This window comes from Rhamphochromis sp. 'chilingali' (assembly GCF_963969265.1).
Source record: "Rhamphochromis sp. 'chilingali' genome assembly, chromosome: 1".
In the NCBI taxonomy this organism is placed as follows: Eukaryota; Metazoa; Chordata; class Actinopteri; order Cichliformes; family Cichlidae; genus Rhamphochromis; species Rhamphochromis sp. 'chilingali'.
Genome location: NC_137929.1, coordinates 29,435,370 through 29,456,372, shown reverse-complemented (window position 1 = coordinate 29,456,372; position 21,003 = coordinate 29,435,370). Strand labels below are relative to the sequence as shown.

General features: G+C 42.1%; 1 protein-coding gene across 12 annotated transcripts in view; it reads right to left on the bottom strand.

The window, feature by feature from the left end:
• LOC308410241 (adhesion G protein-coupled receptor L3) overlaps positions 1–21,003 on the bottom strand; it is a 267,657-nt gene that overhangs the window by 193,709 nt on the left and 52,945 nt on the right. For all 12 annotated transcript variants that reach the window (XM_080903456.1, XM_080903455.1, XM_080903451.1 and 9 more), the window contains one exon: positions 3,196–3,436. In XM_080903456.1, coding sequence (XP_080759582.1) covers positions 3,196–3,250 — 55 coding nt within the window. In that variant the 5' untranslated portion in view covers positions 3,251–3,436. The remainder of the gene's footprint in view (positions 1–3,195; positions 3,437–21,003) is intronic.

Below are 21,003 nucleotides of genomic sequence, written 5' to 3'. Positions count from 1 at the left end.
AACATGCACAATGACATTGTGGTGAATATTCCCTCTCAAGCTTCCCCCAGCTGCAAAACAGTTCACTGGCAACATCTGGCCACGTCTGCTCATAGCATCAGGACGAGGCTGAGTATTAAATGATTGCTCTTGATGAACATGTCAAATTATTTACTGGGTGTCAGCCACTAAATCTGCTACGAAATGCACCAGTGCGGCTGGTTTTTTGCCTTACGGAGTCGGTGGTTTACGAGTTCGATGTCACCTATTACTCACCGATGAAGGAGAGGTTGATCACAGAGAGAGCAGGATGATTGATTTAAAGGACTGTGAAGGTGTTTTCGCATGGTTCGGCCCGTTTACGAGAAATCACGCGAGCCCCGCAGCTGACCGTTTTTTCAAATGATCGCAAACAGATTTTAAGACTGATGAATTCGCTTTTCTCCCATCTTATTCACACCATACTGACGTAAAATAAATGCAGCCGAGAAGAAAAAAGAAAAAGAAAGGAAAATGCAGTCGTGTTATGCTTGGGGGGGAAAAATGTGAAGTATACTGGATTTATGGCGGCGCTAAAACACGCAAAAGACAGACCTTACTTCCTTTCCATAAACTGAACGTCACAGGGCGTCTACAGCTGACACGTTTCAGCCACATTTCTCGGATGTCTGCCTTATTTCAACCACTTCACCTCCACCCCCGGGGGCGCTTTCTAATGGGCTGCGTCTGTGTAATCCTACAGTTGTTTGTCCAAACGGCAGACGATCGTTATGCATCTTTCTGATGACGACACGTGAGAACGCTCTCATTCCAAAGACGGGAGATTCCTCCAGTAAAGCTGCAGCTTTAAGAGAATTAATTGCAGGTGAAAAGCAGCCGATTTTGATGCAGGCAGAATTTAACACAGATAGCCCAAGAGGTGCTTCTGCGCAGCTTGACTGACATATCTATTTTAAGCAGCACTTTACAGTCAATGCTAATCAAATGAAAGGTCAAAGGGACTAACAACAGTGACCACACAGAGTGTCTGCTCTAAATATGGCTGCTTGTATATGGATATATGAGTGCCTTTGTGCTGCTCGTAACAGTATTAGTTAAGCATTAGTGTGTGTGCTTTGACATTTATGCTGAGGCTTGATCGCACATCAGTTTACTGGGTTTTATTTTACTACTGTCATTTATTTTAACAAAATCTACTTTGATACAATAGAGAATAAGTTGTGTTATAAGGAGGAAATGGCTCCTCTTGTCTATGTATATCATTTTTTTATGCTGTCAAACAGCCCTCGCTAATAAATATTTGAGGCTGTTCTTGAAAACTGCAAGATTCAGACATAAAAGCAGAGACGATAGAGCATTTTCAATGGCAGCTCCTAATCTTTGGAGCAACCCACCTTTTTAAAACACTGTTATAAAAAGCTGCTCGCTTGCCTTTAGTTCTAATTGAGCAAGGCACCCTGGTTTTTATTATCCAAATGCACTCTTATTTTTCAGAAGGTTATATTTTTTAAGTAACGGACATAAAGGCTTAGGGTAAACTTTAAAATTCATAAGGTTTTACATTCAGAAGCACAGCATATGTCCACTTGTCCCATACTCATGTCTGGATGTGTTAGCTACCTGCCCGCATTCAGGGGAAACTCACAAATCCGTTATTTCTATCAGTACGTGTTTTGATCGTTACTCATCTGTGATCAGCTGTGGAGTTAAAGCACTTTTGATATTTTTTATTTTTGAATTCTCAAATTAACCTAAATGACAATGAACCCTCTTTTTTGGAGTGGGCATTAAAACTTAATGCTTATGATCACGTGAGTGGCCTCGGTCCCAGTGGCCACTCGCATTGTTGCAAAAATGCAAGAGAAAAATGCTCCCTGTCCCACGCCTCCCTCTTTTAACAAGCCCACGTTTCAGTAGCTATCAACTACTATCACCAATTATTTAAACCAAGTGCCACTACACATTTGCGAGGTCCCATTGTGCTGACAAGTTTGTATTTCAACCCGAAAACAGGACCTAGAACGCTAGGCTAACAGTGCTCCACTGGGAAAAGGAAGCCTAGCTCGCCATCATTAGCACTCCTTCCCACCAGACTTTCAATAGTGGCAATCATCAACAGCTCTTACCCACACAGCACCGAGTTCATCCTGCATTCCTCAAAGGAGGGAGTCGAGACAGCTTTATAAATAGTCCTTTCTTTTGCAAAAATGAATTTTCATTTTCAGTTCGACTACCTGGTAATGCCTAAACCTTTACTCAATGGATCTCTCTAAAGACGGATGTAGCCTGCAACGTATTGTTGGCCTCCTGACCTTCTTCTGAGCATTAAGGAAAACCGAAGAAGTGTGCTTTTTACCTGCCCTCCCCCCACACACACAATCCCATCCCATCCACAGATATCACAGCACAAAAACAATTCAATTAGCCTCAAATCTCCCATTAATGGTTCTCGCCATATTAAATTAACATTTTTATGGGCCATTGCTCCACTCCCCGTCACTCCCTACATCTAAACCCAAGCCGCATCCACACCCCGAGCTACCAGACCACCACCACTGACTACTTTTAATCTGAATTTAAATGACTTCATTTACTTTGCCTCTGAAACAATCCACAGAAGGCCAAGGGGAAACGCTGCGATTTCCGTTTACAGAGACGTGGTAAAAGAAAGACCTTGCAAATTAATCTTAAGATCTTAATTCATGAAGTGATAAAAGATCTCCTTTTTTTCTTCTTTTCCTCCCTAATTCTTGCAACTTTCAACAATCCTAAACGTACGCCACAAAGCCAGCGCGGCGTTAGTGATTCTTTGAAAGTAATTTCAGTTCATTTTTCTATTGCCAGGAGAGCAAGAGATGGAGCCAAGAGTAAGAGGGACAGATCTAAAAATAGATCGAAAAATCACAGGAAAAAAAAAAAAACAGACAGAAAAATCAAAAGAAGAAAAGTGTAGGGAAAAAAGTTTCTGCGAGTTTTGGGAGTAAAAATAACTGCTAATTAGTGAGAGGAGCTGCATAGACGGCGAAAACAAGACAGACATGAAGTCAGAGGCTTTTACTGCAGTTGGCTGACAGAATCTGGCACTTAAGTAGTGAACACATGAAATTCTGATACAGCTTCAAATCATGCCAATCAGGAAACGCAAGAGGCATGTTTTGTGCCTGCATCTGCACATCCACACAGACACAAACACTTGCTTTAATGAGCCAAACTCACCCAGTGCGGCTGGTGCGAAGAGGCTGGCGAGGACTAGCAGGCGTGCGGTCAACATGGCCTCCTCCTCCTCCTCCTCTTACCGCCCGCTGCTGAAGGTCCCAGATAAGTTCAGTACTCAGTGTTTTGCTGGCAAATGCCCCAGCTGGGTGCTTCCTTTATGGCACCGATCCCTCCACTGCGCCACACTTCCCACAGGACCGCAGCAAGCCTTGTTGCTCGGATTCCAGATGCCTTCCAAAGTCTGTCAGAAACAAAACAACAACAAAAAAACAACATGCCTATGAGCTGAACAGAAGACAGGAAGTAAATGAGGTTTGGGATCTCAAAAAACTTCTTGGTGAACAATCGGACTGTTGTCTTTTCCAGTAAGAAGCGCGGCAGATGGATGCCCGTGGCTTTATAAATCCTTATGCACAGCCCTTATGGCACTGTGGGTTTCAAGTCGCCATCGAGTGACACAGTGCAAGTTGCTCAGTCTGCAGTCATATGAACTCATACCAGGCGTGATCAACCAGACGCTAAGAGAGCGCAAACCACAAAAGGTATTTTTGGATATTCTGTTGTTGTTTGCTCGCCGAAGTGTTAACTCCTTACACCTTACCAACAAATCACTCCCACAGAGAGGCGAACACTGAGCGATGAAGCACACCCTTCTGTATTTGGAGAATTGGTTATGCATATGTGCTCCAGACCTCATGTATTCTCTCAAGGATTGATGGCAATTGACATAAGAAACGCACTAGTGTTTTCACTTTCCTGCGGGTAAGAACCATAACTTAGCAGTTTGAGATTTTGCACCTCTAACACCGTGAGAGGGCCCCCTGAGTGAACTCCTGACGGAGGAAGTCATTGCTAAGCTATTGCTACTTAGCATAAAATGAGCTGCAAACATCAAATATGTTTTGCATGGCGATTCCTGAAAACTGTGCCACTATTCAAAATGAAGATATGTAACATAACAGTGAGATGTGAATGAATAATAGGGTGCACGGTTAAAGAAGGATCAACAATATAATCTGATGCGATTCATAATATGATCCCCATAAAACAAATACCATGATATTAAAGTTAAATCAGCTTTAATGATTATCCCCCCTCATCTACAAAACCCTTCTATTATCCACCATCAGCCATGATCTGCTGCAGAAATGTAATCTCTGTAAAACGACACAAGTCAAAGAGTGCACATAATCCTGGCATCCATTACACAATCGCCACTGCTGCACATTAGGCTGTCAGTACTACATTCAATATTATGGGGGAGCTAATTCCTTTGCAGGAGGGACGAAAATCTGGTTGCGAAAGGTCAAGCGCTGCGTCAAAGGACACGGCACTTGGGAAGTTGACTGACATAAGAATCTCAAGTTACACGAGTAAAACACGTTTATCAGATTTTCCATATCAGCTCAAGCAGTGGCGACTTAACCCATCTCAGAATCTAGCCCTTAATCCTAATTCAAAAAGCCACGATTAGGCTAATCAGATTTTTTTGAACAGATATTAATGGACTTTACAGAAGCCTATCATTGGTCTCTGCATAGGAAGGCCATTTGGGCAATATTAGAGGTTAAAAGTGCTCATTAGCAAAGTCTTGGCAGGCCTCCATGAGTGAACTCAACCGGAGTTTGGAGACCATCTACCGAACCACCCTCTGGTGTACTGTTCGCTCCGTCCCGTGCATGCAGAAATGACTGTGGGACTCTAAAGAAGTTAAAATAGCAGTGTGAAAGAGCGTGCTTGATCAAAGCCACGTCCTTATGAGTAAACAGTGCTTTTATTAAAACACTTTGACAGCTGCCAGAGAGCTAAATTAAATACGACATCAAATCGGATGCTGAGACTGCCTTGACAAAATAAAAAATACATTATTCCAGGAATAATCACTCTGTCCAAGCGGCAAATTGGAGTTTTATAGCAAAGGATAAGGTTTGGGAAAATGCAGACTAAAAATATTAAAATAAAATTTTATATATATATATATATATATATATATATATATATATATATATATATATATATATATATATATGACAAAGTTCAAAGCTAGGGTTGCTGGCATGTGCTTGTTTCCCCCCTATATCTCAGGAGAGCTTTTTTTCAGTGGGATGGAGACAATTAGAATTTGTGTGTGCTAGTGAGAGCGTACACGGCACATCTCACAGCACAGCCTATTAACCAGCAACTACTTGCACAGGTGTTACTTAAGAAATTATCACATAAAATGAAGAACACTATCACAGTTGTTAATTTTCTCTACCAAAAAAAAAAAAAGAGTAGAAGAAGAAAAAAAAAGTGTGGGCTTAGGTACTGAAACTGGCATCGCGCGCCAAAAGAACACATCATAAAATACATATTTATGAGAAAGGCTTGGACCCTGTTCAACGTTAGAGAAAGCGGGGAGAAAAAAGGCCGAACGCTAGTCCAGCATTGCCAGCTCGTCTTGTATTCCAGAAGGAGCCTTATGATACATTATGGTGCTGACGTTTCAAGGGTACTTGTTTTGAGGGGGATTTAGGATAACTCCCTTAGATAAGCTGGCCAACATTTAGCAGACCTAGCAACAACTGTAGCGTCTGTTCTCAGCCACATCAAGGAGACTTCTTCATTACGGCCCTCGCAACTTTTTTCCTTGTCGGTGTCGTTTTGGTTTTTTCTGTAACTGTGGTGCGTGCCAACGGAGCCAAGATGAAACCTGACAGTTTTAATTAACTGAAGAGTTTACCTGACAAAGCCGGGTGATAGGAAAAGTAAGGAATGTGGTTGTTGGGGCGAGAGGGTGGGCGTTGCGTGACTGCATTAAAAAAGAATGGCAAAGAAAAAAAGTAGGAAGCAATGACGGACATAAATCTGTTAAGACAATATAAGTCAGATCCACAGCTGGTGATGGGATCAAAACACCAAATAAATAAATTTAAAAAGTGTACGTTCATTAATCATGTGTGGAAGCGTTGTTTTAAACGTGCTGAACACTCATCTCCTTTGGTGTGACATTGCAGTGTTAAAAGCTACAGAAGAAGATGTTTGGCTTTGCTGATTTACTACTAAACACCACACGCAATCTTGACATTGATAATGCTCCCGTGCTCCTCCAACCGGGTGAGACTCAAATGTGTTATGCTGCAATTAGTCATGCTGTGTTGACTGCTTTGTCAATGACACCTGATATGAAAAAAAAAATCATCTTGGAAAGCCGGATAGGAAAACCTGAATAAATTCCACACACGCATGCTAAAAGGAAATCGTAACACACCGATACCTCGGGATTTGCTGCCGTACCCGTTACCATTACGGTGTAATTCCTCTCCTGCAAAATTGTTGGAGGCCGTTTCATATATTTTACAGAAGCTCTCCTTCTTCCTCTGTTTTTACTCCAATGCTTCGGCGCATTAGAGATAACCAGAAGTCAAATACAGTATGCCAGTTGTTTTACATGCTTTTTCCATGTACTTTACATATTTAAATACACAACTACTAGTTTACATCTGAGTCATTGTCCCCGCACTGTGTTTGCTGCACCACTTCACTCTGCTTTGGGTCAAGAAGACAAATCCACTCTGAAATATATTTCAGAATAAGAAATCAGACGTATACGGTACATTGAGTGTTTGCATTTTAATTTCGAATACAACGCAGGAATGCTAATGCTTGTTGAGCATTGTTGCTAAAGGTGGAGCACAAGGATAAGAAGTTACTAAAAATGTAAATAGTAATGTTATTTTATTAATTTTATGGAAATATCATTTAAAAAATCAAATTTATTATAACCTGATGTAAATATAAGTTTTTTCCTAAACCAGCGGAATAAAAATCTGATATGAACAATGAGTCAAAATAAAAAAAATCCTTGAACTGTACCTACATGGAAGCAGAACTTAAAACTATAAACACATAATTAAATGACCCACATGTCTATTCTCAGAGATAAAGAAAGAGAAGTCCTCCTACTACAGTGCCTGATATGTATTGCTATGTGTAATCATTGTTTTCATTACTGCTCAGGCTTAGTTTTGATGTAAGATATGATTTCTTGCCTTTTAAAATGCCACAAAATAAAAAGAGCTCTCCATTATAATCTCTTAAAGTCCAAGATGTCCAGTCCAGAACCCAAAGATCTTTAATATAACGAAAAACTTAAGCAAACACGAACAATTCAAATCATCTGGACCATGTTATGAAAAATGTTCCCCGGGCAAATAACATCTTTTTAGTGACTCCTCACTTTGACTTGTGGCCGGCGTTGACTGTAGATTTTCATTTTAAACCTTATAAATGTTGGATTTCATCACACACAGCGCTCTCGTTTCACCAATACAGACGGTGAGATAGCCATCGGGCTGATTCGCATCACTGCCCCGGTGGGCACTTCTCCGTCACTTCACGACCTGAGGAAACCGAAAATGATTTCTATTAATCCGGAGACCTTCTATTCAGCGTCGCCGTAACAATGCGAAACTTGATCCTCGCTGTTATCTGATGGGGACATACGAAGTGCGATATAACTAGTCACGCATGCTTGAAGCCCTGCCACGTAACGCTATGTAATGAAGTAGGATCAGGTTAAGTAGCATGTCTCCGATTTTCAACTGCTTCATGTCCAGATGCTTATCACACCGGCAGGGAGGGCTTGGTAATTTTTATGAGACAGACACAGTGTGTTCATGCAAATGAAGTGTCTCATATAAAATGAATATTAATCAAGCCCACTGTCTGCATACAGTATGATTGATGAGCACTCACTCGGAAATCTTAGGAGATGAGCTGAGATGATTAAAACCGAGATGATGCTTTCCGTCTACGGTTAAAGATTATTTTTTCCACTCGGTTGAGCTTCCAAACCTTGCTGATGGCTTAAAATTGAGCGGTCAATTTTATAACGTTAAACTCAGCTGAAATGTCATAATTGCGCTTTGCTAATGCGAGCTGAAAGGTGTGAAAAACCAAAGGTAAATGGAGAGTGGTCTTTTAAAGGCACTGCGTGCATCCTTGGAGCCTGACAACGTGAGCAGCAAGGCATTCACTCATACAATTGCTTTTCCACAAGGGACCCCAACACAGCTAGCCACTGACAGGCAGATAATAGCGCTAACTTTAGCCTGTACAGTGTCTGAATGCTCCTATATGATAGGCTTGTTGAGTGTGACTGATGGCCTGGGTTAAATAATGGGGCCCTACCTCCGCTCCTCCTCGCACACAAAGGCACTGTAACCCCTCCTGACACATAGGACACTTCCCAACTGGAAGACAATGGCAACACAATCCATTAGAGGAAATTACTTGTGTGCACAATAAAAAAAAAACCTGGGTGCAAAAACAAATAAAACAAATTGCCATTACAAATATTTAACAGTACACCGGGTTGCTATAGGAATGAGCTGAACTCCCACAAGGGAGAGAAATAAAAACACACATGCAGTGAATAAATGCAGATGGATGCCTCGTTTAAAGGCAGGGCAAATCTGCCTTGAGACAGTTCTCCATTATAATGCAAAGCTCAGGCACTATCCATTTTCCACGTCTTCCTTCTTTCAATCCTCCCTCTCTTCTTCTCTCAGCATATCTTGCCTAATGCAGCACAAATGGATCCCAGACAAAGAAAAAGAAAGAGAGAGAGGAAGAGGTGGGTAATAGGAAGGACAGGAAAGAGAGACGGATGGACTATTGAGAATTGGGGAGGAATGTACAGTAAAAAGGACTAGAGGATAAGAGGATGGGAGGACAGAAAGGGAGAGGTAGAGGGGGGGATAATGAATGATGGATTGAAAAAGGAATAAAACCCATTAAAAGCGAGAGGAAGACGTAAGGTTGGGGGGATCACGTGAACTGATGTTTGAAGGTAATTAATCACTGACTAGATTCAATGTACAGCCTTCACGTCAGCTGTTGTTGCCATACTGGCTCAGGTGGACAGGTTACCATGACAACCTCACCTGTTGGCCATTAATCACCTTGCAGGAGCAATTGGCATGCTGTGCCCACAAACACGGCAAGTCATTATGTGGCCAGGATTGATTTTGGATTCGAGCTAAAACGGGCCTCATATTACGTGGCTACGGGAGACTGAAGCAGACACCACTCAAAGCAAAGATACTCACATTTGTATGAGCACAACGGGGCTTATAGGTATAAAACACAGTGACCTCAACGTTGAACGCCAGGCAACCTCAGGGAAAGTATGGATTTCCTCTAGGCAGCAGCATCGATATATTGCCATTATGTTATGCTGACAGCTGTTTTCAGAGATACGGATGGATAGCATTGGCAGGGTTGGATATAATTCTGAGGTAAAAACCATTTCTTCAGCTTCTGGCTTTTGACATCGGTGGTTATCACGACTGAATACCACAGTACACGTTTGGCAATGTAGCCACAACAGAAGCATTACGATTTCAGGTTTTGAGTGAAATATCTCACCCATACTTCCCCATCACCATCTGTTTCATGGTAGCATGCCAGCATCCTAAACTATAGATGGCTAAAATTGTGTAGGAGGGTTGTTACAATAGTGGAATTTCAACCGGATACAGATACAATTTTTGATACCAATAATTGTAATAGATCACATTAAGAAAATTTTTAAGTAAGAATATTTAAATAAAGTTAATCAACAATACTAGTCCATGCATATGTTCAGCAACTGCCTGTTTATTTACTGTGCTGCTGGTGGCTTGGCACATTATTTATGTCGCTGATAAAAGAGTTTATTAAATAGAGTTTGTAACACAAGCTGCAATTGTTTCTGTCTTGTTGCTGCTAGACTTTTCTCAGCTTTAGTCTGGTACATAACAGAAACATAACACTTTTTAGACACAACGAATTATGTTGAATTAACACTGTCCTTTAACTTTGCAGACGGGCAGGGCTGATAACATTGGCTGCCTGCCTACCTCCCACCCACATTAACATTAGCTTTTATTATTAGCCGCTAACTTAATAACTTAATAGATGGCTAATGTGGGGTAATTGGTAATAGTCACATGGCTAACGTTTAGATATTTGTTACTGTTCACACGTTCAGCTGCTAGTGAGGGGAGGAGCTTTGTGCCTGCATGTCTGTTGGTACTGATACTGATTCAAATGAGTATCTAAACTCATTTATTTGTTTTTCTGAATATCTTTTTTTTTTACTTTTTAAATTACATAGCGCTATTTGCAGGGCATTATGAATGATGGACTTGTAACAGTCAAAACGTCAGATGAAGAACGCAAAAGTAGAAGTAGTATCAACTAATAATCAGCCGGCAGGGGAACGCGGGTCACCAACAGCAGTACCAGTGCTAGTGATTCAGGGAGCAATGAAAGAATCTCATAGCACTGATTTGTGTTTAGACTTTGTTAAATTTTCATATATGAGCGTAGAACATCCTTTTTAGCGCCACGGACCGGTTTGCGTCCAACAATATTTTCATGGACCGGCCTTTAAGGTTTCGCGGATAAATACAACAAAATAAAACAAAAAAACGAAGATTTATTCATAACACACGGGAAAAGACCCAGGGAAACTGAGTTAATGATAAAAACGACTCAAAAATAACGATAAAAGCCCTGAAAACCATAAATTTCACACCCAACCCTCAACTCTCTCGGCCCGGTACCAAATGACTCACGGACCGGTATTGGTCTGTGGTCAGAGGCTTGGCAACTGATTGCCTACGAAGCTAACGTTAGAATCTGCAATCATCTTTTCCAGTAAAGGCACAATTTCTGTGCTTGATTTGAACACAACCCTGTTGAAATTCATGGAGAACACAAGCAAGTGTGTCATTTTCCACTTTGCAATGTTCCAACTCATGTATCCAAATTGTGGCAAAGTCATGTTAATAGCTTGACATTAGCATTGAGCTCAAACCGTGTGAACGGACATATGGGGAAAGACAGCTAGGCTATCGGCTGTGAAACTCTAGAATCTATATCTGAATTTTCCTCCTAATATAAGTTTAGTTTGGATTGGCTTTCAAAATATCTACAAGCCACTGCTTTCAGAATGAACAACATATGGTCAGTTGAAAACCACATGAAGCATTGTGAATACGAGCCAGAAAGCTAACAAAGAAATATAATACAAGCTGCACCCTTCAATGCCTGAAACAAAGCCGAACCCAACCATTTTTCTAATTACTGGTGTCATTTTTCAGCACAGTCTGAACTGAGATGAATCCATGTTTGGAGGGCATCTGCTCAGAAAAATCTCAATTTACTTTCTTTGTATTTGACTTTTTCAGATCTCAATTTCCTTCCATTTTGTATTCCCTCTAACTGCATTTGCATAATTTTCCAATTGACACTTCATTCCCTGCCAGATTTGAGAAGGAAGGGGAAATCGCAACTGTACAAACACACACACACGCAACGCACACACACACACACACACACACACGCCCGCAGACACACACAAACAACAACAGCAATTTCAGCTCAGCCTCTGAGTCAGGGGTACAGCAAATTCCAATGTCAATAACACTGATCCCAATGGTGCATGCATTTCAATATCATTATGTGATGCTGAGCCAAGTGCACGAAATATAATGAAATCTTAAAACACGAATTGCATGGCATCCATGGCCAGGCAAATGTGATGCACATTTTCAGCAACTACATAATGTATCATGCTGCATGCACTCAACACAGACTTGATTACAATGTTAATTCTGCCTTCCATCTGGTCCTGCGTGTCTGTGTTAGTGTTGTTGACCGCAAATTGCAATGGTGTGTCTAGGTGGCATAATGATTGTAGCATGAGTGTTACCGATGGCAAGAATATGTTGTAAATGGTCTGGAAATGAGAGGTATGACTGTGTCACAAGCAACCACAGTGGTCACGACCACAGGGAATTCAAATGGCTTCCACCTGGACTCCACTTACAGCAAAATTAGAGGCAGAGCAAGACAGGCAGAGGAGGTGGAGGAGGGTGAGACGACGGAAGCAGAAAGATCTGGTTGTTTGAACAGAAGGCATGTGTGTTTATATACGCGTACGTGTCCATCAGTGACCACTTGAGCTAGAATTCTTGAACGAAAGCCTGGAGTGATGGTGTAGGTTCACAAAGGGGAAGCAGGGAGGGGAGCCAAGACGGCCCCATGACTCACTGGATCATTTTTGGTTGCCTGGAAGTGTCAAAAAAAGTTTAAAGCGGCGACAGTGGACACAGATAGCAGAGTCGTTAGCTACTAGTCATCATACATGTTTTGCTTCCAAAGCACTAGACTTTCTTGTAATCAGAAAAAGTTCTCAAGGTCTCCCAAAGTTTTTCTTTGGAGATCGGCTGCTTTTTCACTCATTTTCACTTTGGTCCTTGGATTTTTTATTTGTTTTGTTTAAGCCACCTACAACTAATCTACAAATTATTCAAGCCTAAAAAATGCACCTAACTCAAGCGATGAACTTAGCCAAAAAACGCCCCCCCAAAAAACCCAACTTTTAATAGCAGCCTGTCATAAAAAGAAAACACATCATTTGTTCCCATTTCTTCAGCTGAATCAATGAAAAATGCCAGATAACACATTTTGACAGGCACGAAATAGTATTTTTTGTACCAACAAGGTGATTCACCAAGAGGTGTTAGCCAAAAACTTGGCATATCTCACCATGGCGTGCAGTGCGTCCTTAACAACATTAAGGAAAGCTGACAAGTGGAGGACAAAAGAAGAACTCGCAGCCTTAGAAAAGAAAAACAACTATCTACAGCAGAGGAACAGTATTTGAAAGTCGTGTCTTTAAGAAATACAAAAAAAGATTGTTTTTGAGCATATCAATGATCCCAAACACATGCAGTAAAAGCATACCTGGATGGGAAAAAAACACAGTGGAACACTATCAGTCATGAATTGGCCTCTCGAGAGCCTGGACCTCAACATTGTTGAAGTAGCGTGGGATCATCTTTACAGGGAACGGAACAAAAGGCAGACAACATCCAAAGAAGAGCTTTGAATGTCTTCAAGGAAGCCTGGACAATTATTCCTGAAGGAAATTGCGAGATAGCTGCCTGAGAGTTGAGGCTGTGCTGAGAAACAAAGGTGGTCGTAGCAAATATTGACTTTAAAGCTTGTTAGAATTGTACAAACTCTGTTTTTGGCTGCTATCCTTTATTTCCATGTATGTTTGCAGATGTTTCAATAAATCACCATCTTCCTAGCAAAAAAATGTGCATTTGATTTCAAGTTATGTGCATGTTTTTTTCTTCAGAAAGCTCCCAATAACATATTTTCTGTCACTCTTGATTAATGTCAGTGAGACGATTTTACATTTCCAAACAGAGAAGGACCACACTCCCTGTAAAGAGTAATGTGACAATCTCATTTGTGAACTCAGAAGGAGAAAATTCACCGCTCACTAGAAGGTCCTTTTATCGAGGCTTAACGGTGACATTTCAGTCAAAGCAAATCTTTTGTTACTGCCCTTTTATTGTGTGAAATGTCCCCGTCCTCGCAACGTTCCTAAATGTGCAAATATCAATATGAAGGCGTGAACAAATAATCGATGCAGCAAATATAGTGTGGTATGTTTTCTTTGCAGGAAGTTGTTGGCTCAGTGGGACCAGAACTGGCACATATCCTTTCATTGATCGTTGTCAGGTTTTTATTTTCTTGTTCCCATTTTCATCCTGACCCATGTTTTTACCCCAAACTTTAATTGTGTTAAACCCGTGCATTCAGCGGCTTATTATTTTTAGTGACCTCGTTCAAAGTAGTCTTTAAAAGCCATAAAAAGTACTCAAAGACAACATTTAACACTCGAAGAATGTGTTCGGAGAACCAAAGCAAACAGACCAACGAACCCAGACGCATTCTTTGTGGTCATCGACAGTCGGCGCCCTTGTTGAATCAGACCGCGTCTTATTCACCTGGTAAATAAGGGTAAATAATCATCCAAACATAGTTGGCGCTGGGGTTAAAGGTGAATTGCTTCGTAGGCTCCTTTAGTGTTGTCTGGCGGCTTTTAGAAAATGCAGGCTGAAACGTGAGAGAGCTGCTCTCGTCCGAGACCCCGGTGACCCGGCTTTGGAGTGATCGATTAGGGAGCAAGAATAAACTTGCAAATGCCTGGTGCAAGACCTGAGGGCTGACTTTCAACTAAAAAAAAAAGACGTTTATAGGAAGGGGAAGAATGTGGGTAACGCTAAAACTTATATACTGATACATTTATACTGAATTTGACTGTCTGCCCATGCACAATGCTTTGAAAATACTAATACTTTTAAGAAAAGAAGCACTGATAGTAGCTGCCAGCCGAGATAAGATCATATGAAGCATGAGTTAATATGATCTTGGCTCAAATCATTATGGTCCGCATTCACCCCGGAAAGCCATCCCTTACCTAACACCTTCTGTTCTCTTCCCTGAGTTCGACTTATCAGGAAATGCTCAAAGATAATCATCTCTAATTGGGCGTTTTGTTTTTTCCCAGCTGTAGGGAAGAGGTGCCTGCCGAGTAATCTATGGAAGAAGTGCAGAGAGCTGGCAGGCAGCGGGGACACAAAGTCCTCACTTAGACTAGTACAGAATGAAGTTTGATGAAAGTCTGATTGGTCTGGGCAAACATCCTCATGGGGTATGTCTCTGGACAAAGAGAGCAATACTCTTCTCTTCTGTCCAGGAAAAAGCTCTCAGGTCTGACAAATCACAGCCAGTCTCGAGGTGCCTGGTCTCACTTCTAGATTTATATCAACCTCAATCTAAATGTCTGCTGAATTTCAGGAAACCTGTTTTTTTTTCTCCCTTTTTCTTTCTCCTGATCTTACCTATTGTCCACAGCACACACACACACACACACACACACTTTCAAACACATGCTAACACTACTGTACAGTTACTTATTACTTATTTCACGTTAGGTTTGTGTGTGTGTGTTAAAAAGAAAAAGTGAAAGATGGCATTTGAGCCCCAGCTAATGGACTACTTGTGTTATACACTCAGCAGCATGGACTTACATGCTGTGCTACTTAAAAAAAAAAAGCCATTTAGGATCTATTGGCTTAATTTCACTAGATGCTGACTAATTCTAATTAAGTCATTAAAAACTTGGTGTGATGTACAAATCTGCAAAGGCGAGGGACTTAATGAAGTGAAATGAAGGCCGGTGAAGTGCGAACCACACCGACACCTGGTAGATGCTATCGGTGGCGACTCTGTCTAATTTCTGTGTGAGCGCAATAGTAAAGGCCAGTTAGTTAGATGTTTTAGACATCAAACCAGGAGAGTACCTGCAGTGTGCAGCGGGGGGAGATAATGCATTGTGGGAGTGTGTGCGCACCTTTTTGCATTTTTATGCACCTTCACTTTGGGAAGGCAACCACACACACTTATATATACACAATCCAACGACCTTGCCCTGCCTGTGTCTCTTGGCTGAGTGGTAGAACGTGTTTGGGTTGGACTCAGCAGGCAACCTATCTAAATCTAAAAGAGGAGGTCTCCTGGGGTGAGGCAGCCACACAACGGTCGGGGGTAGTTAGCGAATGTCAAAGTACAGAAACGCTGTGTAAAATGTGGCTTTTACAGCGCTGTGATTGGAGCGTGCATGTGGACTGATGCGACGCACTTTAATGGAAAGTCTATTACAGGAAAATCTCTAGTCCAAGACTTAAGAATGCACAATATGGATTCAAATGAGGGGTTTGGACGGATGGACCTGGAAGGCATAACAATTGTGGTGTGATTGGCCTGGAAAGCATAATAATAAGGTTTGCACCCAGAAGACGTGATATGGTGTGTTTGTTGGCAGCTCGGATACACCACAGAAGACGCGCGGTCTCATTGTATAACAAACGCTCTTGCACAATTGCTCCCGCAAACTCTCTCACGCCCCCACCCCACCACCGAGCACGTGCTCTGCCCCATTCCTCCTTTGTCTCTCCAAAATACACTTTAATTTACATAGCGTACAATCATCAAGACTTGTGATCCGGGTCCAAGTCCTAATTGCACTCTGGTGTAATGTTATTCATCCACTTTACTCCACAGCCACAAACACCGTTCTGCCATCTCCACGGAGTGAATGAAAACGAGGGAGTCGGTAATTGCTTTTGACTTCCCGGAGTACACCAACTCAAATATACAGAAAAACTGCACAAAGCCCCTCAGAACTCAACATTATTAATGAGACTGCCTCCTGTGTGTGCCGGTGGTACAACAGAAGACACAGTGGATGTCATTAGCTCTTTTCTAATCAATACAGAATATGTCAATGCTGGGCTGGTCTTTGGGAATGACCTACAGTGCAATTTGGCCAAAGAGAGTGGCCCAAAAAAAAAGAAAGAGAGGAAGTGATCCAAAAAGTTTTTTTCATGCCAAAGTAAGGATTTTGAACCAATTAGGAATAATTAATACATACTACGTACGTGCATAATAGAATAATGCAAGAGTTTTTTAAGACACTCGATCGTATAATACTTTTTAGTAACTATATTGGCTCAATAGGGATTATAATGTTAATCTGTCAGTTAGAGAACTAGACTGAAATATGTGACATAATATGAGTTTTTCATCATATTAAGTCTCTTTATTGACAGTCGTATGAGTTGTCATAACGTTTGTATATGCATTCATGGTTCCCAGATGATGAGCCTCTAATGAGCCCTTTTATCCGCTGCCTATTCCTATTATGGGCTGTATGTTTCAAAAATTATACAAAATACTTATACTGCACATGTAGGCTGTGCCCGTGATCACATTTCCAACAAGCTGACCCCTTATGAGCCCCGCTACACCCGAAGATCCTGTGGTAGAGGTCTGCTTTTAATTACTAGGTCAAGGTTAAAAACGAGAGGAGGGCCTCTCGACTCTGAAACAATCAAGGGATCGGGGAGGCTCGCTCTGTTTCCCCATTTAGATCTTCTTAAAAAGGCTCTATTTTCAGTTAAACTTACTATCTTTATCAATTATCTAGCAGTGTCACTTTCATCAGCATCGCTTGTAGTTTGCGTTTAGTGCTAATTAGCGACGCTAGCACACATGACACACACACTAACAACAGTTAGCTTAAATCCAGCGTCACCGTTTAACTCGAAGGGACAGGCTGGCGTTTTGAAAAATCCTGTAAGACAAAAATCTGATGATGTATTCCCATCTGGATTGCCGCTTGTTGTAAATTTAGAAACTCTGCGGGCCACGCGCTGACTCACGGTGTCAGTATCAAACCGTTTTGACACTGATGCCAATCTGACAGTGGTTTGTTTTGCATCACTGTTGAGTCTCATTCATCCAAACCCCTCTCAGACGGAATAATATTGACTCCAATTCTGGGGAGTCCTGTCAGCCACCTCTCTAGAGGGGCACCCGAAGCTCAGCCGAAAGTGACTTCCCACCCCTCCATCCTTTCTCGTTTGATTCTCCTCATTTCATTTCTGCATCAGCCCGACACTGGAATGTTATTCAACCTGCACGACAGGCCATCAGGAGCGAGGAGGGGGGCTAACTTTAAAGCAGGCTCTGAAACTCTATCCTACACGCTACCCCTTCTCCATGCACCCCAACCCAGAGTCCCCCGCTAACGCTCGCCAGAAGAAAGGAGACTTTTTTCTTATATTTCGGGAGTGCGAGGGCCTCGGTTTCAGCGCCAGAGACTTTCTTCTGACTTGGACATGGAGCAAAGAGGGGTCTCTGCGAGTCACCACAAGGCTGGCACGCAGCTCCTGGACCAGTTGGTTTCAGCACAGGGGGGGAGTCTGGAATGGGGGAGGGGAGCTCCCGGCTCTGACACTCGTCCAATACACACAGCTGATGCCTCGGGCTGGCAAGTCTAATAACATCATCTGTGTGAGACATTACTGGTGGATCTCATGTTTAATATGTCCATCGGGAGGGGTGGAAATATTATGACTGCAGCCAACACCACAATGCTCATGTCAAGAATTTCAGAATGGATATGGTTAGGCAACTCTTGGCAAAGCCAGTCATACAAATTGAAAAATGAAAACTGCTCCACGACTAGCATAATTACGGGTGCCTCTGATTAACAGATGACTTAGAACTCCCACAGCAGGGGCAGCCGTCCCTCTAAAAATCTGTTGCCATCTTGTGTTTGAAGAGGCTTCATCAAATTCGATGGATACTTCCAAACCGAGGCTGACAAATGAGTAGTGTGACACATGCAGTAAAGGGAGGATTAATATGTGAACATTTAAGTGGCAGAGCCTTATTTTAGAAATGACCAGAGGTGGTGGGGAGAGTGAAGATTTTATAGCGAACAGTATTTTATTGACAATATAAGAAATGGCCTTATTTGTAATACCATATGCCTAACATTGACTCCGCATGGTGTCATCTGCATGTGCTTGTAATCTGATGCATTTTAGCAGTAAAGAGGGGAGAATCGGCTGCGTGTGTGCGCAGATGTCCCCTTTGGAAGGGTGTTTAGTCTCGCGTGGCTCAAAGCTGGTAAAAATCTTTTCACACATTGCATCGTTTTTGCAAACTTGATGGTTAGTTATGTAAAGAAACTATTAAAGTTCAGGACTGTGATTGTGTTTGTTAAAAAGCCACACTTATTGCCCAGTCCTATGTACTGTATGACTGGGCACACGTTACTTGTTGAGCTTCCTTAAACTAGAACCTGACCAATATAGGACTTAAGTCTGATACCGATATTTGATGGTTTTAAAAAGCCGATATCTCGCCGATATTACACGCATGTACCAGCAGAGGGAGATATTTTACCTCAAGCCAACATGAAAGTAATCCTGGGAAAGCATTTATATACATAGCTACCTAGCTTAATTGTTTCTGGCACAGAATGAGCCTGGGATGTACTTCACACCTTACTTGATCAGTAGCGACTTCTTAGCTTTCAGTATATCATCTCCCCCTGCTGGTAATCCAACTTCTGTATGCGTGTCCGTTTCACGCTCTGATATCGGTTTGGTTTCTCAGAATCAGAATCAGAATGGGGTTTATTGCCAAATGTTGAGCAGGTTTACAACATTAGGAAATTGCTGCGGTGCTTCAGTGCAAACATGCTGTCATAAATAGCACTTAAATAGACATGGAAAAAAATAAAAGTAGGGATAAGAATTAAAAGTGCTACGTGGGAAGATATGTGCATGAGATATACATGAGATATATACATGAGAATAAGAATTAAGAGTGCTACGTTGAAAGATATATACATGAGTGCAGGTGGTGATCAGTGCCAAACATAGAATGATGCAGTGACACAGCGTAGGGTCATGAGTTAATGGTGGGAACAGTCATATGGTTATTGTTCATGTGTCCAACAGCAGAGGGGAAGAAACTGTTCTTATGGCGAGAGGTTCTGGTGCGAATGGACCGGAGCCTCCTGCCTGAGGGGAGCAGGTCAAACAGACTGTGTCCAGGGTGAGAAGGGTCAGCTGAGATCCGAGCTGCACGCCGCAGTGTCCTGGAGGTGTACAGGTCCTGCAAAGATGGGAGTCTGCAGCCAATCACCTTCTCAGCAGAGCGCACAACACGCTGCAGTCTCTGTTTGTCCCTGATAGTGGCTCCAGCGTACCACACGGTGATGGAGGAGGTGAGGATGGACTCGATGATTGCAGTGTAGAACTGCATCATCGTCCGTGTTGGCAGGTTGAATTTCTTCAGCTGCCTCAGGAAGTACATCCTCTGCTGGGCTTTCTTGATGACGGAGGTGATGGTGGGCTCCCACTTCAGGTCCTGGGCGATGGTGGTACCCAGGAAGCGGAATGAGTCCACAGAGGTGATGGGGGTGTCAGTCAGGATGATGGGGGGGAGTGGGGCTGTGTGCTTCCTGAAGTCCACAATAATCTCCACTCATTTACTCACTTTTTAAAATTTTCATCCATTGACGATCACAGATGTTCATACCGATACATCGACAAGTGAAGGGTATCGGCCAGGAGCTAATATCGGTATTTCACATCGGTCGGGATCTATTTCACCCCGTCACAAACACTCAAATTAATTGTATTTTTAAAAAGGACAGTGAGAGAAAAAAAAAACTTAATGCTTTACTTTCTTCAGCCAATAAAAAGCCCTGAACCAAACAGTGATTTTATACAAGTAAAGCCTGAAGCAGCTATTTGTCTACTCTACAGAGCCTCACCACAGCTCAGACACTGTTGAAAACACATGACTGAGTTAGAGTATTGCACTGGGTAACATATTCCTCCATCATCATGATCATGGGCATTGTAGTTATATTTTAAATCAATCCCTCATCATCTTTGCTGCTGTAAATTCTCTCTACAGCTGCAGAAGTGTATTAGACACAGCTACAGTTCCCAACCAATGCGACATTTGTTGCTGCCGGAAAATAATTTTGCTCTTTATAATGTGACTCAGTTAAACAAACAAACAAAAAAATCCAGTTTTCTGTTGGTATAAGGGTTTGTCAGAAACTCCACTAACACTGCTACTTACGAGATTGCATCTTTGCCTATGTATTCAATTGAAAGACGCAAGCCTAAAACAGTGGGGAAAAAAGAAACATCGTCTGAAACTGAAAAAAACTGTAGTGGGAGAATTTATGATTGCTGACTATGTGCATGTAATCACAACTTTTACAGTTATCGTGACAACAAACGGAGAAACATAGTGCTTTCCAAACTCTACAGCCGATTTCCCTTAATCATTTGCTTTCATGTCTGCATGTAAGCATGGTGGCTCGGTGAGATGAGCTCCCCTGCCAGTTCTGCCCCGATGGCGCCTTGCGCCCCGACATATCCCGACGCCATCTACTGAGAAGCCTGAAATTTTAACAGCCCTATCTTTGAAAAACATAGCTTTCATTCTTCTGACACATCACAGTGACTGAGTCTCTGAAGAGCTGGATGATGGCAACATGTACTGCTGTGCTGCTGTTTTCTGTTGTCTAAACTG